This window comes from Taurulus bubalis, assembly GCF_910589615.1.
Source record: "Taurulus bubalis genome assembly, chromosome: 5".
Lineage (NCBI taxonomy): Eukaryota > Metazoa > Chordata > Actinopteri > Perciformes > Cottidae > Taurulus > Taurulus bubalis.
This window is the reverse complement of record NC_136593.1, coordinates 26,545,698-26,573,119: the sequence shown is the minus strand read 5'-3', so window position 1 is coordinate 26,573,119 and position 27,422 is coordinate 26,545,698. Positions and strand designations below refer to the sequence as shown.

General features: G+C 40.5%; 2 protein-coding genes across 2 annotated transcripts; both read left to right on the top strand.

The window, feature by feature from the left end:
• Positions 1–11,508: 11,508 nt before the first annotated feature.
• On the top strand, positions 11,509–12,881 carry LOC306736316 (interleukin-20-like; the record flags this gene model as incomplete). The annotated part of the gene is made up of 5 exons (XM_079217934.1): positions 11,509–11,664; positions 11,795–11,857; positions 12,026–12,178; positions 12,268–12,330; positions 12,759–12,881. 5 exons carry the CDS (start codon positions 11,509–11,511, stop codon positions 12,840–12,842), a joined length of 519 nt encoding a protein of 172 aa, XP_079074060.1. The 3' UTR covers positions 12,843–12,881.
• An 11,952-nt stretch (positions 12,882–24,833) lies between these two features.
• il10 (interleukin 10) lies at positions 24,834–27,188 on the top strand (the record flags this gene model as incomplete). Its single annotated transcript, XM_079218813.1, has 5 exons — positions 24,834–24,998; positions 25,181–25,240; positions 26,164–26,328; positions 26,894–26,956; positions 27,078–27,188. 5 exons carry the CDS (start codon positions 24,834–24,836, stop codon positions 27,186–27,188), a joined length of 564 nt encoding a protein of 187 aa, XP_079074939.1.
• Between the last annotated feature and the right edge of the window lie 234 nt (positions 27,189–27,422).

Sequence of the window (27,422 nt, the reverse complement as noted above, 5' to 3'; positions counted from 1 at the left end):
TTGGAATGATCAGCTGAGACGGCGTACAGAAGAGAGGTGGAGGAACTTGTGGCCTGGTGTCGGGATAATAATCTCTCCTTGAACGCAGACAAGACAAAGGAGATGATTATCCACCCAAGGAGGAAGAGGGTGCAGGAAGCACCACTTCACATAGGTGGGACAGAGGTGGAAAGGGTGAAAACCTGTAAATTCCAGCAGCGACTGTATTTCTTAAGAAGGCTGAGGAAATTTGGAATGCCACCAAAGATTCTCAGCAACTTCCACAGATGTACGGTCGAGAGCATCCTTACAGCTCCATCACAGTGTGGTATGGAAGCTGCACTGCAGGACAGGAAGGCACTCTAGCGTGTGATAAAAGCTGCATAGTACATCTCAGGAGCAGCCTTATTTTTTGCCTTAAGTTTATTGTAATTCTGTGTGTTAGGAGGACCCAGCAAAATAAGCTTTTCATTGGACAGAATAACTGCCTGTTGAGGGGATGAGAATACAAATATGTTGAATCAATACACAGTAAACCCACCCATACACACTCAAAATAACAGATACAGAAACACATACAATTATATAAATATATATTATATATATATATATATATATATATATATATATATATATATATATATATATATATATATGTATATATATATATATATATATATATATATATACGTATATATTTATATAGATACATATATAATGGCAAACACTTCGGTCAAAAGTAATAAGACACCGTTGTAGTTCAAAGTAAAAGTTAAATTAAAATCTTAAGTTATAAATCTTAAACTTTCCCTCAGTCAAACTGATGTAACGTTACTGTGAATAAATAATAAATATTGCTCGTTAGATCCTCGTAGGCGTAGGTCGAAAGTAACGGAGCACTAGCAGGTGCCCCAACTGGCTACAGGAGGGAGCTAACGGGGACACTGACCGAAGGTAGTAGCGGCTCGTAACCCGACTTTTACGGTACTTACTCTTAATGTATTGTGTCTTTTATCCTGTACTGTTTGCTGTTGTTTTATGTTTGTTATCATCTGTCGAGGGACTACAAATGCAAATTAGCTGTAGCTACAATCTGGTACAGTGCATCAAATGGTGAAATTTATGTTTTAACTGTACATGGTCCCTTTTATTTATTTATTTATTTATTTATATATATATATGAGTGTGTGTCTTCCCCGGGGTCTCCTACCAGTTGGGCACAGAAAACCTCCAGTGGGAGGTGCCCAGGAGACAACAGGTGAAAGTCCTCTTGAGATGTCCATGTGTATCAGGAGATATAAAAACATGTATGTGTGTTTATCAGCTACGTGACAACGTGGGCACTGTGTACTTGCTTTGGGACATCCTCTATGCTATTCCTGTCCAGGAAAAGCTGTATGAGGCTATTAGGTACGCTAGCAGGCATCTTTTTCTGGATGTTGTGAGCCAGATTGAGCTGCATGAGGCTCTTTACGTCCTTAAATGTGTTATTTTCCAGGTCATTGTCACTCATCTGAAAGACATGTCATTATACACTCATATTTTCTCCAGAAATGCATACAGGTTGGTGACCCTGAGTAAATGCTCACACAGGTACTTTTAAACGGAGGTTTACCTTGTTGTGGTACAGGTCGAGCAGCGTCAGGTTACCCATCTTGTTGAAGGTACGGTTTCTGATACAGTTTCTACCTAGGCGGAGTTGTTCTAGACCCGCTGGGAGACCGGAGGGGACCTCTTTCAGGTGGTTACTTTGCACATAGAGGTATAGCAGTGATGGGATCTTCTCAAACACCTGCATACGAGATGGGTGCAGAGAACACACCTTTTAGATGTGAGAGAGTGACTCTCTTTCACACACACACACACACACACACACACACACACACACACACACATTTCACTCCTTAAATTGGAGCAATATTCTCTTAATCCTAAAGTTTTACATTGTGTTACAAAATGTCTGTTTGTGTGCATTTTATTCTTTACACTGAGCAGTGTACCTCATCAGCATACGCCTATTGTAAATAACCACTACATAGCTGTCAAAACACATAAATGCTTCACAACACAACCATTAGCTTCCAATCACTTTGCACCAGTTCGGCAAGCCTCTGGCCAAATTGGTAAACATCACATATGAATCACGGGGCAGGAATGAGGCTCAGAGACATAATCTGTTCTGCCTGGAAAAAACAATCTGAACTTTTCTCTGACGGTGATCCCTGGCACTGCCCTTCCTTTTCCCTCTCAGCCACCCAGAGCCTCCCAGCTCCTCGTTTACAGTTTTTCTTGATTGCTAAAACACAAAACCTGGTTCCTGTAGCACAAACACCCAAACCTTTTCGTCATTCCCAGAAGCACACACACATTTCCCATAACCAAAAACACAATTCACCTGTCTCAATATTCAAAACACTTTCTGCAAAACCTTACACAAAAGTGACCAAATAAATCATTCATTGCACTACGTGTTCATTCAGCAAACACATGCTCTCAATATAATTAACTCAAGTTATCATAACATGAACTCAGAGACCACACCCTTCTCAAGGTGAAAAAAAACTGAAAATTGTTAACACACTTAGAGGCATGCTCATGTCCTTTGGAACAATGGATCCCAACCATGAAGAGGTTGAAAGACAAGAGAGAGGAAGAGCAAGCGGAAGAGCAGGAGAACGAGGGAGAGCAAAGACAAGTAATTTCTGATGAAATCCATGCCACAGTTGTTCATCATGTGGTGGTACATGGGAGGACAATGAAAGAAGCTGGCCAACTAGTCCAGCCAAACTTAAGCCGTTTCACAGTTGCATCCATTGTTCGTACTTTCAGGAGGGAAAACAGGTAATTTGCCTCATTATCACTATGTATTGTATCACAGTACATGCACAGTAATGTTGTAGTACATATAGACTGAATATCCACCGTATGCTGTGTAGTTTTTACTACAGTATGCTGTCCCACAGTACACCATAGGTCAGTAATGGTCATTTTTGCAGAACTGAGAGGCAGCCATCTATTGGAGGCAGGCGGCAATTGCTCACTGCTGAGCAGGAGACTGCCTTGGTAAATATGGTGATTAGCAATAATGCCATCACTTTGAGGGAGATTCAAACCCGCATTATTGAAGACCAGGAAATATTTCAAGGGACTTACAGCATAAGCCTTTCCACCATTGACCGGGTAATACAGAGGAACCACATAAGGACGAAGCAACTTTACCGCGTGCCTTTTGAGAGGAATTCCGATAGGGTTAAGGAGCAACGATTCCAATATGTGCATGTAATTGCACTGTACAGAAATGATATACTATTCCAATACACATATATGTTTGAAGTAAAATTTGTGTTTTTTGATTCCTGTAGACAATGTTTGAGATGGATGTAATGGCTGACCCACACGAATACATCTTTATTGATGAAGCAGGGTTCAATCTCACAAAAAGGCGCAAAAGGGGCTGCAACATCATTGGACACCGTGCAATCATCCAAGTTCCTGGTCAAAGGGGGGGGCAACATCACCATTTGTGCAGCCATTAGCAACCGTGGCATCCTCCACCGCCATGCTGTACTGGGTCCATACAACACTGCACTACTCTTTCAGTTTCTAGATCAGCTGCACAATAACATTCTCCAACAAGAAGGGGGGCCACGGCAACCAGAGCAAGCCCAATATGTTGTCATTTGGGATAACATGAGCTTTCATCGGGCTGCTCTGGTTCGCACCTGGTTCAATGACCACCCCAGGTTCAGGGTCCTTTTTCTGACAGCATACTCCCCTTTTCTGAATCCAATAGAGGAATTTTTCTCAGCATGGCGGTGGAGAGTCTATGACCGCAACCCATACACACAGCACAATCCCCTGGAGGCAATGGTGAATGCATGTGAGGATATTTCTCTGGAATCTATCCAGGGTTGGATCAGACACACAAGGGGATATTTCTCACGCTGCCTGGCGAGAGAAGACATAATGTGTGACGTTGATGAAATACTATGGCCTGACCCTGATCTGAGACAAGGTAATGCTGATATTAATGCCGATGCTGATGAACCTGTATATGTGCTCAATCTGGAAGTGCTGTGAATAAACCCTATTATTGACATTTTGGTGGCAGTGTGTTGAATTAATCCCTCCTGTGACTAACAAACACTAATGTAGTCTGTGTTTTGACAGCTTGTGTGTATTGTCTGAGGGTAAAGACTAATTGGGACCCAGAAATTACATGTTTGGACTGTTGGGTGAGTTTTTAAAATTGTGTGTGAAGATTTGGAAAAATGACAAGTTGTTCCAGGAATTGTGTCTTAGCAATCGAGAAAAACTGTAAAAGCAGCATCATCTCTCCTCTCCCTCGTGCCGCTGACGTCATGATCCGTAGTCTGGCAAACAACTACAGAGGCTAAGTCAGAGATGGCTGACTCAGTAAGTATCTGATCAGTATGAGAACTACACAGTGGGTCAGCGATCTTCACAAATTCACCAGATTTACTACAAATGACTATAATTAATTTATCCCTAATATTTACTACTTAATTTTGAGTTTAAACCCCCAAAAATGTGGTTAAATTTAATTGGATGCTACTTTTAAAAACACCAGGTCAACTAATAATGGACCTTGCATGTGTATGCAAGGTCCATTATTAGTTGTCCTGGAATGTTTGATTATATCGCAGCTGTAGAGCAGATGTGGTTTGTCTGGTTGTTGTGGACTTTTGTAAAATAAAAAATTCAAATCTAAAATCTATATTCCAAAAATGTCCATGAAGATCAGCCATAACAAAAAATTATACATATATACTTTCTCATGATTGAAGGTGTATTTTTATCAGTGTAGACCAAAATATAATTATTATAGGTTACAGTACAAGTACAGGACATCAATCTTTGCACGGTTTAGATACCAAAACATAATACGACGAATACGAAAAATATCATATATGTATTTGTACTCCCTCCTCCCTCCCTGCAGGTTTATATTACAGAGATGATGTTCGGGTCAATTTGATCGGGCAGTGAAAGTGGAGGCTATAAGGGGTCAGAAGGGTCAAGTTTAGACCATTTCTTTCTTTGAAAATGTGAGAGACAGTCTTTCTTACTCCCTCCTACCATGTTTCATCACATTTCTCACATACACACACATGTTCACAGCCCCATATATAAAGTTGTACACATTTCAAACTTCAAACAAAAAATCTGGTATTTGTTATGGGAACCATCTCTATCCTGCTTTATGTGCCCGTCCCCCCAGTGAACCACACCTTCCAGACTAAACAATGCTCACTTTTCCCCTAAATACAACGGGAACATCAAAGTAAGGGTTTCTTTCATGACTCTCCTAATACATACGGTACTATAGGATTTCTAATGGACTGACTGAGACACTGACTGAGAGTGACACACATGCGTGAATTCTTATCTCATTGATTATGATCCATCTGAAACAGCCCCCCTTCGGAAACAACAAAAACAGTTTCTTACCTGCCTCTGGTACCTGCCCTCTTTTGTCAAGTTTTGTGTCTCTTCTTCTCTCTGCCTCTTTCACTCTTTTCCTTCCCCTCCCTCTCTCTCCCTCTTCCTCTGTTTCCCTCTGTCCCTAACCCTCCCCTCCCTCTCTCTTCTTCTCTCTCTCTCTCTCTCTCTCTCTCTCTCTCTCTCCTTTGGTGGACCAGCCTGCCTATCGGGTTTGTTGCCTGGCTTGTTTTCCCTCTGAAGGTCACAGTGGTTCTGTCTCCCCCTCTGCTCGGCTCAGGGCTTTCATGTGTCTGAACTGTGTCACAGTTTGTTATCATCTTTGTTCTATTGCAGCAGCATGGTAGTGTTTTTCTCAAATAGAAAAGGGTGCATGTATGTTTGCATATTTGTGGTATCATAAGGAGACAGGTAGTGGAAGGGCGATACATCCCCACTCAGGTGCAACGCCCACACCACAAAATGTCCGCCAGGCTTGAAACTACATCTCCCAGACTGCCTCATCACACACCCAGCTGCAGGTGCATAAGGTCCCTAATTGAGGCAGGGCTGGGAAGCTTAATAAAGGACAGAGTGGAGAGCACATGGGAGAAAGCTGGACAAGCAGAAGGTGAGCCAACACCTACTTGGAAGAAAAGAACTCCCAGCCAGGTGTAGGCAAATTATACCTGGGAGGAGACTGACTGGAAGACAAGAGGTTAAACATGTTCATACAGGCAGGTGGGAAACTTCTTTTTCTCAGAATCTTCCATGATGGGCTACTCCTCCCATATGATTGGCTGGTAGTATTGACAGATCTCTTGAACTTAACCCTGTTTTTACATCATTTTATTTTCATGTTTTTAATATTGTATTTCAGACACACATTGTAATAATAATATAGCATTATTATTAATAATATTGATGCGTATAATAATTGTTTTATTTGTAGGTTTCCATTTGACTTCTATTACAATATCTAGATTAATTATTTATATATATATATATATATATATATATATATATATATATATATATATATATATATATATATATAGATTCTTAGGTGCAACAAATGTTAATCATTACATCCACAATAACAGGAAATAATGGTCGTCAGTTGGAAAGGATATTGAGTTGTTTATGTTTGACGCTGTGGATTCCCTCTGTCAGATATGCGTAGTAAGACTGGCAATAGTGAAGCCATATGATACTCATCTTTGTTTTGTATGTCTTGATATTCTTTGTGTGTGTGTGTGTGTGTGTGTGTGTGTGTACACACACACACACACACACATAAGGAGAAGTGTTTTGGGACTCTTAGTGGTGGCAGCAGCGTAAAGGAGTTTTCCCTCTAGTACTTTTTCTCTTGAAAGGAATGCCCGTTTATTCTTTGTCGTCCGCTTTGTGTGAACCCATTTCCCCAACATTGGTATTTTAAAAACTGTAGCCAGGAAATCAATTATTGTGTTTATCTCTGCATGATGAGGACTTCACAATCTGTGCAAATACACTTCAGGACAACTTGCCATGGTCCAAGTTAAAATAATTTTACCATTAAATATCCAACAAAAAAATACACATTGTAGTATATACTTCCTCATGCATTTATTCTGTCATAACCAAATGATATATATACTTATTAATTAAAGGATAGTTGTTTAGCCTTTGGTCTTTGATAAGATAATTCATTGTTTTTATTGGATTTTCCATGTCACCATAAAATTAAATCAAAGGGAGCTTTTTCTTCTTTGAATTGGAAACACAAGGTCTATGCCAAAATATATACAATCAACTGTCCAATCACAGCTTCGGGAAATGATCATGGGCGGGGCTTATTGTCGTTAAAGGTGCTATCAACACAGTGGTTCTCAAACTGGGGCGCGAAGGTATTACAGGTGGGGCGCGGTGGGGGAAATTTCTTTATTTCAAGACCTTTTATATAGAACTTCACATATTACAAAAGTACACGGACATAAAACGTCATTAATAAATAAATGGCTAAATGTTTACGTTACACCATTAACAGGTTACGCATGCACGCCGGCCAAGATTCTTGGTGACCCGCCAACTCTTGCCGTTTTGCCAAAAGCCTTTCTGCTGTTGCATCTCTCAAAACAGAATACAGATCTAAGCTCAACATTGAGCATGAATTGGGAGTGGCTGTATCAAGCCTGCAACTCGGTTTTAAAACGATTTTATAGAGGAAAGCAGGCTCATTGCAGCCAAGTGGAAAATATTAAACCTTGATACTGCTGCCACGTTGGTGTATACATGCATGTGTGGGAATGGATAAATGAGAGGCTAATTGTATAACACTTAGTCTGGTAAGGTAGAAAGGTGCAATATAAATGCATTTACCATCCGACAGTTAATACCAGTGGTGAGCCGTCAGGGCCTGCTAAGCTTTCTCTGCTGGCCTACACAGAACAAAGTTCTAGCTATTTTATAATTAATTTTTAAATTGTTTTTAATAATTAAATTAATTAGCTTATTTTCTCATTGACCAGCACATGTCTGTTCCTCTTGCCTGGTCTGTCTGCCTCTGGCTGCGCCCGCAAGCTTGGCCGCTGCTAGCGCTCTGCTTTAGCGCTCTGCTTTAGCGCTCTGCTTTAGCGCTCTGCTTAAGCGCTCTGCTTAAGCGCTCTGCTTCAATCAGATTGCACCTCTGTTTCTCTCTCTCCGCCAGTTAAACACATGGTGGAGACCAGTTAGGGGTTTCTGTGATTCTTCACAGAGACAGCAGCACCCACCCTGAAGCAGCATACCACCTACTGCCACTCCACTCCGGTACAGCAGGTGGCAGTATGCACCTAGTCAAGTTGGTTGCGATCGGCTAATTTAACTGAAGAAGAAGCAAACTTTCCCCGTGGACACTGTATGACACTGTATAACACTTGGACCTGCTGTCCTCCCCGCAGCGCATCTCACCCTGCTTGGCCACGCGCGATGGAAAGCAGGTCTGTGCTAGCTCGCTGTTAGCTCGCGACAGCTGATCCACTGAATGCACAAGTATAAAATCCACGGCCCGCCACTGGTAAATGCAAACAACATAAACGGACTGACAAATGTGACACGCTATAAAATAGCATACACATTAAAAACACAGGAGACGGCGATGGTTTCCGACTGAGAGGAGAAAAACAGTAAGAAGTTGTCCGAATTAGTTTTTTTGTAAATTCCCTAATCCAAGTAACACCGGACATGCAAAGTGCAGTAAAATGCAGAACATTAGATTATTGAATTTGCACAAATAACCAAAAATGGCTCCTGTTCTCTAACTCTTTCTATTTACATGAGTCGTGGTTATCTGGATCGTGGTCCTGCCCGACACTTCCTGCTATTATTAGTATTAGTTGCTTTGCTATTAGTATTGCCAATAACATTACTGCTTCATATCATTATTACTATATTGCATCCACTGTTGCTGCTATTTTTGGTAGTTGTAACTTTTTGATCATGCCTACTACTTATTATATTAATAATTTCTGTCATAGGCATTGAATGTGCTGTAACTCGGTTATGGTGTTACATTTCATTTAGCTGACGCTTTTATCCAAAGCGACTTACAAAAAGTGCAATTCCACCATGAGTACAAACTCAGAACAACAAGAATCAAGAAAGTACAATTTCAATAAAGTTAAACTACAAATTTCATTCTGTGTTCATTCTGTACACATGACATCTATTGCTTCTGTCCATCCGGGGAGAGGGATCCTCATCTGTTGCTCTCCACGTGAAAGACTTTTTCCTGATCCGATGTGAGGTCCCAGGACAGAGGATGTCGTATTTGTATATATTGTAAAGCCCTCTCAGGCAAATTTGGGATTTGGGGCTGGACAAAATCTATTGAATTTAAGTGTACCTGGTACCCGAACAGCTTAGGCTGGAGATCAATGAACGACTTTGTAGTGGTATCATCTGATCTGTGGCTGTTTGTCTTTGACACTCGATGTGAGCGATCCCAGTCTGGTGCCCAGACTAAGGTACGTCACATTATGTCATAACTTGGCACTCAACAATACAAACTGGTACAGTGACACCCTTTGACAGGAAGTAAATCGGAACAAGCCAATTATGTCAAACAATTTAGTTTTAAAAAGCAGTTGCATGCATGCACACGTACAGTATACACACACACACACACACACACACACACACACACACACACACAGCAATAAAGGCAAAGCATGCTCTGTGAAAAACAAAGTATATCCAATCATACATGGGCCTACTGTGGAACTGCATTATTGAAAGAGGAACAAATGCTTGTTAAAAACTGTAAAGCTTTGATAGTTCAACTTGCATTGTTGACAGATGTTACATTTTAGTAATGTTTTGTTGATAGTAATACCAATACGAAAAAATCGAGAATGAGTAAAGGCTGAAAATGCAGGTACATTGACAGAAATTAGATATGCAAAACTGAGGAATGCCCTGCTATAGTCTGGTGACCTGTCCAGGTTGTACACTGCACTCATCCAATGTTAGCTGAGATTGTCTCCAGAGTTTTTGAACACTATGTTTTTCTGGTTGCACCTGACACATTCATTTAAACACAACTCAAAACACAGGGAGACACAATAATAAACTTTAAAATGTATTTTCATTCAGTACAAAACCTTTTAATAAACTAAATCTTTTGAATTCTTTGTTTCAACTGATAAGCAAAGGGGTAGCAAAATAATGTAGGATTATTGTACTGTACTTCACTGCAGGGCGTTACTGTTACTTTTTCCACTGCTGAGTTTCAGCATTTGTCTGTTTTTTTTAAGACAGTAAAATGTGGTTTCTGTAAAAGCAACTGTGACTCAATCTCAGACAAATATAACATACTTTATATGAAAGTAGTAAAATTGTATCATAACAGATATATAATATAGAATTTATTCCACGTTCCACGTCATCAAAAGTGAACCTGCCAATAAGCAGTTGATCAGGTCCGGTAGGTGTTTCCGATCAGGACTAGTCTGACAGGAGTGAAGTCACAGGCTGTCAGAGAGCTCCTCTGTGAAAACAATAAGCACTGGAGGATTTTTTATTTCCAGTATGACATAACATTTAAATAGCATTTGAGAGCATACATGTAATTGATCAGAGGTCTATGAGAACACAAAAATGTTTTTATTGGTGCAAAACACAAACATTGTTCGCCCTAAAATGATGCATTACTTTTGAACACGTGTGAATAAATTAGTGCTGCAGAGTAATGACGACACTCTAAGAATCTGAGTGACTCAACCAACAATTACATCACTGTCAGCAAAGTTTTTCTCTACAAAGAAAATGTCACACACATCAAAAGGAGGAGGAAATTCAATATTTCCTTTTCCCTTTCTTCTAATCAGGTTTTGAGGCATCAGTTCCTTTAATTGCAACATATTTCCTCCTCCTGTAAAGCAATTAGTGTGCAGGTGCATGAGTGGTATGTATCAAGTGGTGCAGTACCTGGTAAAAAATCCCCCTTGTACTCCACTATAAGAGGAGGCAGGATGGAGACACAGAGGCACATCTCTTCCAGGACTCTTCTGAATAACACACTCAGGTGAGTCTTAACACAGGTGATGCTTTAGAAACAAGAAAAGACAGTAGGATGAGAGATTATATGCAAATACCATGTCATTTTTAGGTGTATTTCACGTGTTTAAAATGTATACTGAATGGTTACCTGAATGCTCGATTGAAGCACTGAAATGTTATCTTATCAACATGAATTAACACAGTTCATTAATAATTAATAGATTAATAGACTAATTAATTTATTGAGGAAAATGCCAAACATTTGCAATGCTTTTCTCCATTTTGTAACTTTTTTTAATAAATTGAGTAGCAAGACAAAACCAGAATTAGGAATACATGACCTAAAAATCGTTATGGGCATTTGGTTTTAATTTTTCATGTTTTATAGACTTAATTGATCAAAAAGATGTTGCTATATGGATAGAATTGCCTTAAAAGAATAGTTAATAATGTAAGTAATCCCTGGATGATTTGTACCAACAAATACAGTATTTGTCAGTAATTTATCTGGCGATATTTTAACAAACAACATGTTTCTGTTAGCTCTCCCACGAGACAACCACAATGATGAAGATGCTGATCGGCTGCTCTTTCTGCCTGCTCCTGCTGCTCAGCTGTCTGAGTGAACTTGGGGAGAGCCGAACTCTGAGCTTGGCAAGCTGCTCTGTCAATGTTCACATGCACGAACTGCGCAAATATTACACTGACATACGGTCAGATGTGGTGAGTTCTCAAAACCACTGACACAAAATGAATAATAGAAATCAACAAATGCAGCATACAGAAACACAGTTTACGATATCTCTAAGAGGGGATGGATTCTCATTTGTTCTTTGTGGTCTTTGCATTACAGATAGAACGTGACAGTGCAATTGGAGTGAAACTTCTGGACAAATCCTTGATTAACAATGTTAAGGTGAGTCTTTTTCACCATGTAGTGCTGGTGTTCTTTCTATTCTAATTTCCTGTTTCAGATTTTTTAACATGTCCTAAGCCTGAGACTGATACGGCTTTAGAAACAGTACAGCCTGTGAATGTGTGAGAGAACAACTATAATCTTTAAACCTTCATGTGTCTCCCTCAGGATGGTCAGACGTGCTGTTTCATGCGTCTCGTGCTACGTTTCTACGTTGAGAGAGTGTTCAGCAACTATGCCTCTTCTCAGCCACAGCACCAGCGCTGCTCCAGCGCTCTGGCCAACGCTTTCGTCAGCATCAGAAAAGATATACACAAATGTGTAAGTTCAATAACTCTGTTCTATGAAAAAAAAGTGATTTCATTAAAAAAAAGCAATAAGTTGTATTAATAAATATGTTCTCTGTGCAGCACTGCCACTGTGAAGAGGACACACAGAGAAAGATTGACTCCGTGCATGCTGAGTTTATCAAGGTACGCCGTTTACTGAACAACATCTCACTGAACATCGACATGCACACAGTTATCTGCAGAGGGTGCACTTTAATTCACTTTTTCAAATGATGTCTTGGTTGGTTTTCAGCATGGTCTACGGTTAGCTTAAATATATGATGTACCACTTTCTAATATCTTGAAATAAAAAGATTTGATCTGCAAAAATATAGCCACCAACAAATCAAAATCCTATCAATATGAATATTTAGTTCTGTATATTTCTAAAAATGGAACACAGTGCACTTTTGAAGCTCAATGGTATAACAAATAATACAAGTTTCTTTTCAAAATCTATTTAGAAAGAAAGCTGTTTTCAAACAGAAGATAGTTGTTGTTTTGTTACAGTTATGCTGATAATTAATTCCACTGTTCTCTCTGTCCTTTCTCCATTTCTTTCCATCGAGCAGCTGGACATAGACCAGGCTGCACAGAAGGCCGTGGGAGAACTGGACACTGTGCTGGAGTGGCTGGAGCACCAGACTCTTGCATGACCAAACAATGGAAATCAACAGCGCAATGCCAACGAGCCCAAGCTAACATCAAAGATGTGTACTCTTGACCTGACATTACCTGTAAGCAGAGTGAGGGTGTGTTCATTCACTTCTCTGCAATTGTAGTCTACATTTCTAATGTTTGTACTTGAATTAACTTAATATGTCTGTTATCCACTAACTTATTGACAGTTTATTATTTAATATTTATGAATTACATTATTTAATTTATCAGAAATATACATTTCTTACGATATTGTATGTATGCTTCTACTATAATGTAAGGTTATTTTGCAGAATGAACATTGTTTTAGTGCAATCATTTATTATAAAAGTGATTTAATTTAAACTTTCATGAATAAAACAATATACTCTCACCCACTGACTTTGAGTGTTTCCTTTCAACACAAAGATTTGTTGTTCTGTGTGAAGCACTTTGTGCTAAACGTGCGATCAGATCAAGTCTGATTGACACATAAGCAGAAGCTTAGAGAACGGTCTGCAGTCTCTCTCTCACACACACACACACACACATACACACACACACACACACACACCATACTGCATGACAACCATGCAGGGTTTTCCTAACCCGTATGTAGTAGATGTTGTGCTTATAATTAACAAAGTAGTCTGGGCGCTTAAACATTTGAACGCCTTTAGACCTCACTGAACTGCAACTGTTTCAAGAGGCGTGTTATTTAGTAGATGTGTCCCGTACAGGCGGCTAACTCTGCTTCTAAAGAGTGAAGCCAACGCATATTGGCCTTAAACCATCATTCTTTCAAATGACCACGACTCCTCTGGATGAACTAATTACTCTCACTTCTCAGAAAAAATACCATAGGATAGAAAAAGTAAAAAATTGAAATATCATAATATAGCATATCTTTAAAAAGTAGCAGAACATTTGGTAGTAAAATATGTCATAATAATGCCATAGTATAATATACTATGGCATTATTATGTACCAATAATACATACCATAATACAGCATGTTACAACAGAAATAAAAAAATCATTGTATGTTTGTTCAATATTTTGAATATATATATTTATATCTTAGTATCATAAAATAGTCAACAAATGTCTTAGTATAGTTTGTTGTGAAAAAGAAAATCATAGAACATGTTGTAGTATAGTATGGCATGGACATTTTTATGAAATCAAAAACTATAAAAAATGTTTTGCTATATATATGCTATTTGTATGTTTTTATGACATTTTGTAGTACATTTTTATGGGACACTACCCCAGGGCAAGGTTACAATTATATTCTTTTTACATTTCTATGGCAAATAAAATGTATGTTTTACTACTACTATTCAATACTATTACTTTTTTCCAACATACTATACCATGGCTTTTTTTTTCGAGACACTATACTTTAAAAAAAAAAATCCTTACATACAATATTATGGCTTTGTCATGGCTATTTACGACACATTCACTTGCGAGATGAGAATGCGCAAAGAGTCTGGGGAAGAAGCCAAGTTAGTAACATGATTAATGGGAGATGGATGCATACAGATTGAGAGGGAGATGAGGAGATATATGATCTGTTTTTCGTTTCACCTTTTTCTTTTTTGAGACAGGATGTGCCTGATTTTTGCAACATTATGTTGGTAGAAAAGGCATGTTTGTTATATGTGGAAGTTACAGAGCAAAGCTTATCAAACTACAGACTATTGTTTTTGTGTTCTATCATATTCTCATTAGAGTCATGGTAGTGTAATTCCACAGCTAACTTGCATCTTTCTTTCCGTAAATCAACTCTATTGGACATTATAGTAAATGTATATTTCATTTACCTTACATATTTTACACAGCTGAGAGCCAGCAACAGGGTTGTGATCTACATGTGTAAACTTCAGACCTTCAGCAGAGCAAGTCAGTCCTGGATTCAAAATGTGGTTAAAGTAAAAGTAACATATTGTACAAAGGTATTAGCATCAAAAATATTTAAAGTAGCAAAAGTACTCATTATGCAGAATGGCTTTTATCAGAACAATATATATATTATATTATTGGATTATAATTATTGATGCATTTTGTACTTGAGTACAGTACTTGTACATTCCACCATTGCTAACATAATTACATTGCATTACATAACAACATTACAAAGCTGTTCATCCAACTTTAGTCAATATATGTGATTGCATGTAATCTAGAAATTGCATATATATTAACCATTATCTGTAACTGCTTATCATATTCAGGGATACAGGGGGCTGGAGCCAATCCCAGCCAACAATGGATGAGGAAAGGGTACAACCTGGGCCGGTCGCCAGGCTATCATAGGGCTGATAGAGAAAACCATTCACGCTTACACCTATGGGCAATTTAGAGTCTGCAATTAATCTAAACTCCACACTGAACCCGTAGAAATCCCACAGAACATGCAAACTCCACTCAAAAGGACCTGTTAATTATATACATGTGTAAATTCGTTATTTAGTGATAACATGTGTCATTATTAAAAAGAGATATTATGTTACATTAATAAATATTCTCAGTTCTGTGCAGCACTGTCATTGTGGATGGGAGAACAATCAAGGTGTATCGTTTCTTGAGTAATCACTTACTGGAGATAAACATTCTGACAGTAGACTGCAGAGGGAGCTAAAGAGTAAAGAGCGAGAAGAGTCTGTGCTGGGGGTGTGTTGTGTCCCTGATGATGTGGTGTGCTCTCCTGGTTGCTTTGGTGGAGTAAATGTCTTGAAGTGAGGGGAAGGCTGCTTCTGAGATGTACTGTGCAGTTTTTATCACACGGTGGAGTGCCTTCCTGTCCTGGGCAGTGCAGTTTCCATACCGCACTGTGATTGAGCTGGTAAGGACACTCTCCACCATACATCTACTGCGAATTTTAAGAAATACAGTTGCTGCTGTGCCTTTTTGATGTTCTGCAGTGTGTTATGAGACCAGGTGAGGTCCTTGCTGATGTGCATTCTGAGGAATTTAAAGGTTTTCACCCTTTCCACCTATCAATCCATCTTTTTCTGCTTATCCGGGATCAGGTCGCAGCTAGATGGCTGAACCAGACTTCCCTCTCCCCCGCAACATTTTCCAACTCATCCTGGGAGACCCTGAGGCGTTCCCAGCTGCTGGGAGATGTAATCCCTTCAGCGTGTTCTGTGTCTTCCCCGGGGTCTCCTACCAGTTGGGCGTGCCTGGAAAACCTCCAGTGGGAGGCGCCCAGGAGGCAACAGCTAGAGGTCATGGTCCAAGGAGGCCAACGGGACCACATCATCTGCAAACAGCAGAGCGGACCTGACATTCTCCACCCCCTGGCTGTGCCTAGATCAGTGTTTTTCAACCGTTTTTGAGCCAATAAAAAAATCCCGTGGCACACCAATAACCTAAAAAGTTACAAAATGCCACATTGTAGCATAATACAGCATATATGCTGAAAATAGGAGCAATGTTGAAATTGCTCTATTTGCAAGAATGGGGAACTTCTTGGCAACAGTCAACCTGCCCAAAGGTAAATCAGCAAAGCTCAGCTTGAAACCACGGTCCTGTCTCAGTTCAGTTAGTTCCTCATGCTCGTCAAAGTCATGTCCTTTCCAAAAACTGTTGCTGAGCTATATGGGTCCCTAACCCAGTCAAGGCATTCAGTGGAGGTTGAGGGGAAATACAAAAACAAATTCTCCTCCAGAGAAGTGTCTACCTGTCATCTCACACAGTGCAGCAGTGTTGACATCCTCTTGCCATTTCTGGGTGAGGGGGAACATGTAAAGATTTGCACTTTCAACATGTTGTTGCCAGAAGTGCACTTTTTAACGATTTATTTTGTCTGTGCTTGTGAGCAGGTTTTCATTCGTGTGTTCATTTCATTCTGGTGTTGAAATATATCCGCCATGTATGCCAGCCTTGCAGAGCACTCATCACTTGCGAGCAGCTTTGCATCATCGCACCTCTCATCAGTCCAAAACACTTTTAGTTCCTTCCGCAGCTCATACACACGGCCAGCACTGCTGTGCGACAACCATCGGACTTCTGTGTGGAGCAATAGGGCTTTATGCTCCACTCCCATTTCCTCACATAAAGATGTAGATATGCAGCCTTTCAGAGATCTTGTCTTTACAAAGTTAACCATGCGCACAACCTCAGTCAACACAGGCGCTAGATCTGCTGGTGAAGTCTTGGCGACGAGTGCCTCACGGTGCAAAAAAAAAACGAGAACATCTGGGCATCTCGCTTTCACTTAGCTAACGAAGCCTTTGATGCGCCAACATGGCTGCTGCTCCATCAGTGCAGACACTCATAAAAGTTACCTGTGTCTCAGTTTGCGTGCGCAGGCGAACAACATTTTTTACCACCACTCGTACTGGGCTTTTTCATCTGGGTTAGACCGTTGCCCAGGGCCCAGTTCAGAGTCTGCACTTTTTTAAATATTTCTCCATCGCCGTTCTTCACCACAACCTAATTCTACTGTCTTAAATTAACAAGGTAATTATTGCGCTACCTAATGCCACCCACTGGCATGGAAAAGTATGTAATTACTCGGCCAGCCACTATTGCAGGCTCAGATGCTCAACAATGGCAAATTATTTGCGGCAACTAAATAATATTTTTTGGGACCGATTGGACATTTTCCCACGGCACAGTGGTTGAAAATCACTGGCCTAGATATCCTGTTCGTGACTTTAACGGACAGGATACCTAGGCCAGTGACAAAGGGCAGTCGTACAGAGACCGGATGGCCCGTTGCAACAGGTCCACCACCCCATACTCCCGCAGCAGCCCCCTCAAAATATTTTTGAAAATGGGAACCACCACCCCGGTCTGCAAGTCGATGGGCAAGGTTCCTGACCCCCATGCGGCATTGAAGCGACATGACAGCTAAGACAGCCCAACAATGTCCAGCGCCTTCTGTATCTCAGGGCGCATCTCATCCGCCCCCAGCGCCTTGCCACCAAGGAGCTTTTTGACGACCTTAGAAGCCTCCGCCAGGGATATGGGTGCGACCCCTTCCTGAGCCAGATGGTTTGCCAGAACTTCCTTGAGGCCAACAAAGAGCCCTATGCCCTGGCCTCCCCGAACTCCTCCCATGCCCAGGTTTTAACATCCGCGACCACCGCAGCTCTTCTGGCTTGCCGGTACCTCTCAGCTGCTTTAGGAGATCCCTGAGCCAACCAGGCCCGAAAGGCCTCCTTCAGTGTTATGGCTCCCCTCACTCTTGGCGTCCACCACCGGGTTCTAACCTTCCGACCACAACTTCTAGCTGCTGCATCCACAACAGAGGCTTTGAACATAGTCCACTCGGATGCCATGTCCCCAACCTCTCTCAGGATGTGTGAGAAGCTCTTGTGCAGGTGGGAGTTGAAGACCTCCCGGGATCCTCCATCAGAGGTTTCCAGTTCAGCCTCACTACACATTTGGACTTGACAGGTCTTTTCAGCCGGCTCCCCCGCCATGTGATCCAACTCACCACTAGGTGGTGATCAGTTGACAGCTCTGCTCCTCTCTTCACCCGAGTGTCCAAGACAAACGGCCGCAAATCAGATGATACGACTACAAAGTTGTTCATTGATCTCAAGCCTAAGGTGTTCGGGTACCAGGTACACTTAATTACATTTCAATTCAATATAGATTTTGTCGACCCCAAAATCACAAATTTGTCCTGGGACCTCACATCGGATCAGGAAAAAGCCTTTCACGTGGAGAGCAACAGAGGAGGATCCCTCTCCCCGGATGGACAGAAGCAATATATGTCATGTGAACAGAATGAACACCATAACCGAGTTACAGCACATTCAATGAATATGACAGAAATTATTAATATAATAAGTAGTAGGCATGATGAAAAAGTTACAACTACCAAAAATAGCAGCAACAGCGGATGCAATAGAGTATTAATGATAATAGAAGCAGCAATGGCCTTGGCAATACTAATAGCAATGCAACTAATAATAATAATGATAATAACAAGAAGTGTCGGGCAGGACCACGATTCATGTAAATAGAAAGCGATAGAGAACAGGGTGCATCAGCAGGGCAATGGCAGGAAGCAGGAGGCAGGACACAGAGAGCATGACCCAGGAAGCAGGACCGAGGAGGATTATGAGCCTTATGTTGGAACACGGTGTTTGTTATGGCCAAACTGTGGCTAGCACAGAAGTCCAATAGCAAGACACCACTCGGGTTCAGATTGGGCAAGCCGTTCATCCCAATCACTCCCCGTTCAATTCTCCGTCATTGCCCAAGTAAGCGTTGAAGTCTCCAAGGAGAACTATTGCGTTGGCAGGCAACGCCCTTTCCGGGACCCCTCCCACTGACGTCAAGAAGGCCAGATGATGATGATGATTGACCACAAGGGTTATATTTCCTCTTTGCACTTCTTTGCACCCCTTGAACAGCCACCATATCCTATCTTGCATCACATCTCACCAGTAGACCAATAACCCAATGAACCTGAATAAAAATCAATGAAACTCTGAATCATCATTCAAATTACATTGAGAAACTGTTATTTTTTACTTTCACTAATTCAGCACTCAGTTTGAACATCATAGGAAAATATGAGCCGTCACATTGAGCAAGTGCGTACATAAGTGCGGTTAACACCCTGACAGGTACAGATGTGAACGGCCATATGCACGCATGTGCTTACGCACTTCCACCCAAACACGCTTATTTGAGTGTATTTATATACAGCATGGAGAATTAGGTGTCATATGTTTGGACGCATCATACTGGAGTGTATTAATCACTGATTGAAACGGAAATCTTATACTGATTTAATCTTACATAACTGATAATACCAGGGTCAAACGGAACTTTGTGTACAGTGGGAATTTCTAAGTTTCATCTCCTCCCAAAAAGATGCTTTGCTCAGCAGGACAGGGCAAGTTTAGTTTCAGGTTACAGCAATACATTTATCTAATGTTGCTTGCTAAGCGGAAATTAAAAGGTTTCTGAGGAAGTCTCTGGTCATCTTTTTAGTTGATAATTAAGTTTGCAATTGCCTGCTTTATATTTAAAATGTTACGTTTTTGATACATTTAAAGATATGTCACCGACACACAGTTGTTCAGATCCACAGGGTGAAGTAGGTGATTTGCCAACCAGAAGGCAGCTCGCATTCTAGATAGACAGATGATCTCAGAGGAAGTCTATATGGCCAAAGAATTTATGTGAACTTCAGAGGGGTCTCTGGAGTTCACTCACAAAACTCCAAGTTTCCTTTTCCGTTCTGCACAATCCTCATGATGGTTATCTGTCCACCCATATGAGCGGTCATACAACACTCATTTATTAATGATGCTGTCACCCTGGTAAAGTCATATACATTTCTCTTGTTTTCTTTGTAGCCTTATTTAGACATCTCTAAACCACTAACACAGACACACACACTATTATTTATGTTTGCATAATAATAACTGTTTGACATAAACAATAACAGACACAGACCTCTGAAGAATTCAATTTTACACACACATAAGCTAAAAACACATGCAGTCAAACAGACGACCGGTGTGAAAGTGAAAGAGGAATGTGGTGAATATATTTGTAAAGAGAGATAGATTTCCTCTAAAGGCGCAAGAACACTATGCAGACACTCAATATGCACACACAAATGAAGAAAATGTGACACATAAGGTGGATAAAATGTCAAAACATAACTACAGTACATCGTGGAGCTCATCTGGTCTGCAAAGTGTAAGGAATCGCAGCCGAGATGATCCTGCAAACAGCTAACAGCATCAAATATGTGTCAATGTATTATTTCAGTTGGATGAAATCATGTGTTCCACTGTGATTCTTGTTCCAACAGGGGACTGAATCAACTGGATATGATATCAGCAGTCAGGTTTCAGGTAATGTGCCGCAGTATCGCTGACAGCAGATTCTGAGGACCGGATAGTGACGGAGTCGGAAGTAAGAGAGGTGAAGAGAGAACAAAGAGTCACTCTCACCACATCACCTGATCGTCCCCAGAAGGCACAACGTTCTGCTGACTCTTACTCAGTGATCCACAAAGTGATACATGTGAGATAACATTTAACTGATTCAGCTTCGGCCCCATTTCGAGGAGACCCAGAGCTGACTGAAGAAAACTGTTTGATCAGAATAAGCAGTGCAAGAAATATTGCTGACTTTTTACATCTGTTTTGAGTGCAGAATGAACATTAATTTGCTGATATGAAGCCTCCAATGGATCAACACATGTTTAAACTCACAGGATTATGCCTTAAACATGTTATCAAATTAGTTTCAGTAATAATGCCAGATCAGAAAAGCAGACACAAAAATGGAAAATTGGACACCAATTTGATTTTCATATTCTCTGAATACAACCCACTCATTTGTTTGTCTGTTTTACTCTTTTCTCATCTTTGTGATGATGATAAAACAAGAAATAATTGCAGCGCTTGAAAGACTGTGCTAAAATAATGTGGTTTGCCTTATTTTGTTGCTACCGACTTTTGTGAAACTAGGTAACAACTTGTTGCTGATATATATCTCATGATGAATGGTATTATTGCACACATTGCTGCACAGTCATCAATAGTAATACTTTCATGGCACCCCAGTTCTGTGAACATCTGTATAGAAACCTCAGGGATTGTCAGTGACATTGGTTTTATCAGCAACTGCTCTGTTCACATCTGTATGCTGGGTTTAATTATGAGTTGTGTGCAGGGAAGAAGCGCTCTGACGAAAAGCTAAACATGTGTTGGAACTATATGACTTAATAGCCGACTCAAAATCGCTCTCACATGCACGTAAACAATGCTACAACTGAAATGCGAGAGACTGGGCAGAACCGCAAAGTCTTGTAATCGCACATACAGAGAGCTGAGATGCATGGTCACACACACAGTCAGTGCCAACGTCAGAGGGGTTTCCCATAAACTGCGTACTGCTGACTCATATTTCTTAATGTATATATAAAATGTGTACATTTACTTAAGACATATCTCCTACTTGAAAGAATCAAGAAAAAAATACATATTGCATGTTGATATCATGACAATTGCTAACAAATTATTTAAAAACATTTAAATAATAAAGAAAGAAAAACATTCTTATATTAATCCAGTAGTATTAAACACATTAATATTTGTTATTTGCAGCCCCACCCGCCCCTCTCATCCTGTGTGACTCCCCCGTCGACGCTGTGGAGTCCTTCCGCTTCCTGGACTCCATTATTTTCCCAGGACCTCAAGCTCCATCACAAAGAAGGCCCAGCAGAGGATGTTCTTCCTGAGGCAGCTGAAGAAATTCAACCTGCCAAAGAAAATGATGGCGCAATTGTACACTGCCATCGTTGAGTCCATCCTCTGCTCCTCCATCTCCGTCTGGCATGCTGCAGCCACTGCCAAGGACAAGGCCAGGCTGCAGCGCATCATCCGCTCTGCTGAGAGGGTGATTGGCTGCAATTTGCCGTCCCTCCAGGACTTGTTCGCTTCCAGGACTCTGAAGCGAGTTAGAAAGATCATAGCTGACCCCTCTCACCCTGGACACAACCCGTTTGAGCCCCTTCCCTCTGGCAGGAGGTTGAGGTCCATCAGGACCAAGACCTCACACCACACCAACAGTTTTTTCCCATCGGCAGTCGGGCTCATCAACAGAGCACTGACTGATTCTGTCACCCCCAGGACTATTTTTCGGACTATTTTTTTTCCACCCTAGGACTATTTTTTCTTTCTTTTCTTTCCTATTCTTGTCTTTCTTCTTACCGGTCACTCCCCTGCACACTTCATATCTAAACACTCATGCCACTTACAACTTGCAACTTGCAACATACACTTTAACTTAAACACACGTGTCACTTTAACTTTAACATACACTTACATTAACGTTATCTGTTTGTCTGAGCACTTTTTCTTCATCTTATACTTGATTTAAATATCACAGCATTGTTGTTGTTGTTGTTGTTGATTGTTGTCTGTCTCATCTAACGTCTTGTGTCTAATGTATGCACCTTCCGCTTAGAAAAATTCCTCGTTTGTGTAAACATTCCTGGCAAATAAACGGTTTCTGATTCTGATTTCTGCAAATTCAATAAACTAATGTTCTGCATATTATTGCACTTTGCATGTCCGGTGTTTCTTGGATTAGGGAATTTACAGAATTCTTTGAAAACTAATTGGACAACCTCTTCCTCTTTTGTTTGCCTTCTCTTGGCGGGTCACCAAGAATCTTGGCCGGCGTGCAAGTGCAAGCATAACCTGTTAACGGTGAAACGTAAACATTTAAACATTTATTTATTAATGACGTTTTATGTCTGTGTATTTTGTACTTTTGTAATATGTGAAGTTCTAAATAAAGGTCTTGAAAGAAAGAAATTATGTATTTCCCCCACCGCGCCCCACCTGTAATACCTTCGCGCCCCACTAGAGAGGCGCGCCCCACAGTTTGAGAACCACTGTATTAATAGCACCTTTAACGACAATAAGCCCCGCCCATGGCCATTCCCCGATGCTGTAATGGACAGGTGATTGTATATATTTTGGCATAGATCTTGTGTTTCCAATTCAAAGAAGAAAAAGCTCCCTTTCACCGGCCGGCAATGCAGGTCTATAAGGCTCTCCGCTGGACACACTGACATACAACACACCTCACTTTGCTTTGTGTCATGATCAAAGACCAAAAGCTAAACAATTATCCTTTTTAATATATATTTTTCATTTGGTTATGACACAGTAAATGCATAAGGAAGTATATATTACAATGTGTATTGTCTATAAATGTAAAGGTTTTTTTCATTTGTATTTGTATTTAACGCAAAAAATATTTTAACTTGGACCATGGCAAGTTGTCCTGAAGTGTATTTACACAGATTGTGAAGTCCTCATCATGCAGAGATAAACACAACAATTGCAGTTTTTAAAATACCAATGTTGGGTAAATGGGTTCACACAAAGCGTCCGACAAAGGATACATGGGCATTCCATTCAAGAGAAAAAGTACTGAACGGAAAACTCCCTTACGCTGCCACCACTAAGAGTCCCAAAACACTTCTCCTTTTATAAATATATATATATATATATATATATATATATATATATATATATATATGTATATATGCATAGAATATGTATATATATATATATGTATATATATGTATATGTATATATATATATATATATATATATATATGTATATATATATATATGTATATATATATATATATATATATATATATATATATATATATATATATATATATATATATATATATATATATATACATATATATATACATATATATATATATTTGTATATATGCAACCCTAACTAAAGAGAAAGAATATTAAGACATAAAAAACAAAGATGAGTATCATATGGCTTCACTGCCAGTCTTACTACGCATATCTGACAGAGGGAATCCACAGCGTCATCAAACATAAACAACTCAATATCCTTTCCAACTGACGAACATTATTTCCTGTTACTGTGGATGTAATGATTAACATTTGTGGCAAATTCTAACACTTTTTTTTTTGCCCCTAAGAATCTATTATGATTTTTGATTAATATATATATAAATAAATAAATATGGGGGTGATATTGTAGTAAAAGTCAAATGGAAACATAAAAATAACAATCATAATAAGTATCAATATTACTATTGATAGTAGTGTTTTATTATTATTACCATGTGTGTCTGAAATACAATAATATTAGAAACATGAAAATAAAATGTTGTCAAAATGTATTAATTATTTCAAAATGTCAATGCTAAGTTCACTGCTATATCACATGGGAGGAGTAGCCCATGGTGGAATATTCTGAGAAAAAGAAGTTTCCCGCCCGCCTGATGAACATGTTTAACCTTTTGTGTTCCAGTCAGTCTCCTCCCAGGTATAGTTTGGCTATAAATTAAAGGCAATACATGAAACTACTATATGCACCCCTTCTCTTCTGAGCTCTTCAGGAAAGATCATACCAAGAAAACTGCTCCTACGTCTAATTGAGCCAGCAGCATCTTCCCTCCTCTCCTCCAGAAGATCCTCCAGCACCTGGACCAGCATCATGCCTCTGTGGTCCCACCTCCTGTCCGCCCTGGTCCTCCTGTCTCTCTGCAGCAGTGTCTGGGGCAGTCCCATGTGCAACAACCAGTGCTGTCGTTTCGTGGAGGGCTTCCCTGTCAGGCTAAAGAAGCTCAGAGAGAACTATTCACAGATCAGAGATTTCTTTGTGAGTAAAAGCACAACATTTACTCTGAAAGTAGCTTGAAGATCAGTGCAGCTTTCTTTTGAGTTGCCGTGTAGTCCCGTCAGTCTCCAGGTGATGTTGCACTCTCACCTGCTGCCTCTGCGGCTGCTGCGGACTCTTTCACTGATGACAGGAGTCATTTTTTTGTATTCTATTTTTTACAGGAAGCAAACGATGACTTGGACACAGCGCTGCTGGACCAGAGCGTCGAGGACTCTTTCAAAGTAAGTTTCCCTTCATTAAACTAGAAATGCGATGCGTCTCAAGCAAGGGCGTAGGTTTGCATAGGGTCCATAGGGACTAGTCACGACCAAAGTTTGGGAATGACACAATTGTCCCCCCCAATACGAAAAAAATATATTGCACAATATAATTGAACACGTATTTGTAATATTATCTATACTATGTTCGTCGCCCAGAAGAGAGAAAAAAACATTTCCACGTTTTCGAATGCGCCTTCGAACCTGCAGGAACACTACGTGATTCTTGACATGCAGAAAGAGATGCAGCAGGTTGAGGAAGCCGTAAACTCCTCTCCTGCTGCTGGTTGTGTGGCAGCTCATGAGACACGGAGGCGTCCGCTAGTAAAGACGGTGCTCTAAAAGTCCGGCGTAGTGTGGACGCTCAGTCCACGACAACATAGCAAACGATATGCGTTTAAAATGTAAACCTCAAGTGGGGATCGAACCTGCTACCTCACGATTCGAGGACGAACACCCTACCAGATTAGACACATATATTGATAAGACTTTGGGTCCGTATAGTTTACTCTAGTCTCATACTCAACACATGACAGTATTTTTTTCCTCCTCTTTATAAGAGTATGCTATTTATAACAGGTAAAATAGCAATACAATGTCAATAATTTCATAAATACAACAAACTATAGTTTTTGTATATATAATATGACTATATATACAACTTTATAAGCTGTGATATCAAATAGCTTTTGCGGCTGGGGACACATTTTTGGGGTGGAAAAAGGGGTGTCACTACCAATGCTGAGACCAAACCTACGCCCTTGGTCTCTAGTATAATCAGAAAATAGACGCAGCCTAAAATGCTCGACAAGACGAGCATTGTACACAGCAGGACTAGACCGGACAGCACATAACCGCTGGGCTCCCCTCCTGCCTCCCTCCTCCAGAGCCCGTTCGCCTGCCACGCCATGAACAGCATCCTGGACTTCTACCTGAGCACGGTTCTGCCCACAGCCATGGCCGGAGTGTCTGTGGACGCCAGGGACCTGCAGCCTCAAATGCTGTCTATACAGCAGATCTTCGACGAGCTCAAGAGTGACGTCACCAAGTGTGTGAGTAGCTGGCACACGTGTTACCCCTGCAGGAGATTAAGATGTAAACACCCGCCGAGTGCCACACGTTGGCGTGATTGACAGACAGGAAGTCTACACGTGATTAGTTGTCACACAAGTCTATGTGGTATTTGTACAGACTGTAAAGCCCTCCGAGGCAAATTTGTCATTTGGGATTTTGGGCTATACAAAATACATTGAATTGAAGAGTCCATGTCTGCCACAGCCAACCATTAAAACCACCTTTCTGTTTTGGACTACATCCAAAAAACCGCCAAAATATTCCCAGCATCGTGCAAATGGCTGAGCATGACAGAAAGGGGAAGAATGTCTCACAGGAAGGGTCACTGACTAATGTCAGTGATTCTTTAACTGCTTGCACAACTGTGCATCATCTTTCAAAGGGGAAAGAGAATAGCTGGCATGCTATTCACTGTATAAATACAATGTATACTCTTACCTCCATGTGTTTCCTGTGCTGCTGCTGGGTGGGAGTCGAACTCAGGAAATAATGTCGTCTAATGTTTGCAGCTCCTAACAGAATCTTTCTATTGTTCCCCTTTAGAGACATTACTTCTCCTGCAAGAAACCGTTTGACATCAAACATCTAAACTCTACGTACAATCAGGTGAGCGTCAACATTTATTCTTTAACTGTGAAAATGTTTGGGTTCATTTTAAAACCAATGTATGTGTGTGCATTCCTGTATTTTGACCATTAAAAAAACAGAACTATGTGTTTGTCCACAGATGGAGCGTAAAGGGCCGTATAAGGCCATGGGCGAGCTGGATCTGCTGTTTAACTACATTGAAACATATCTGGCATCTAAGAGGCACAGAAACCTAGTGGCCACTCTCTGAAGACATGCTGACCCTAATCCAAATGTGATCCTGTTCATGGCAGGAAAAAGAAAAGACAGCCTTAAATACCTACACTCTTTTGCCTTCAGTCCGTTATTTCCACTGGTATGAGTGTTGCCAGATGTTGCAGCCTGCTGAACTGATGTCTCCGTTATTCTGAGACTTCTGTTTTTGTCCTGGGGACAAGTTTCTGTTTTAAGACCATATTGAGTCCTATATAAAGTTACAACCAAA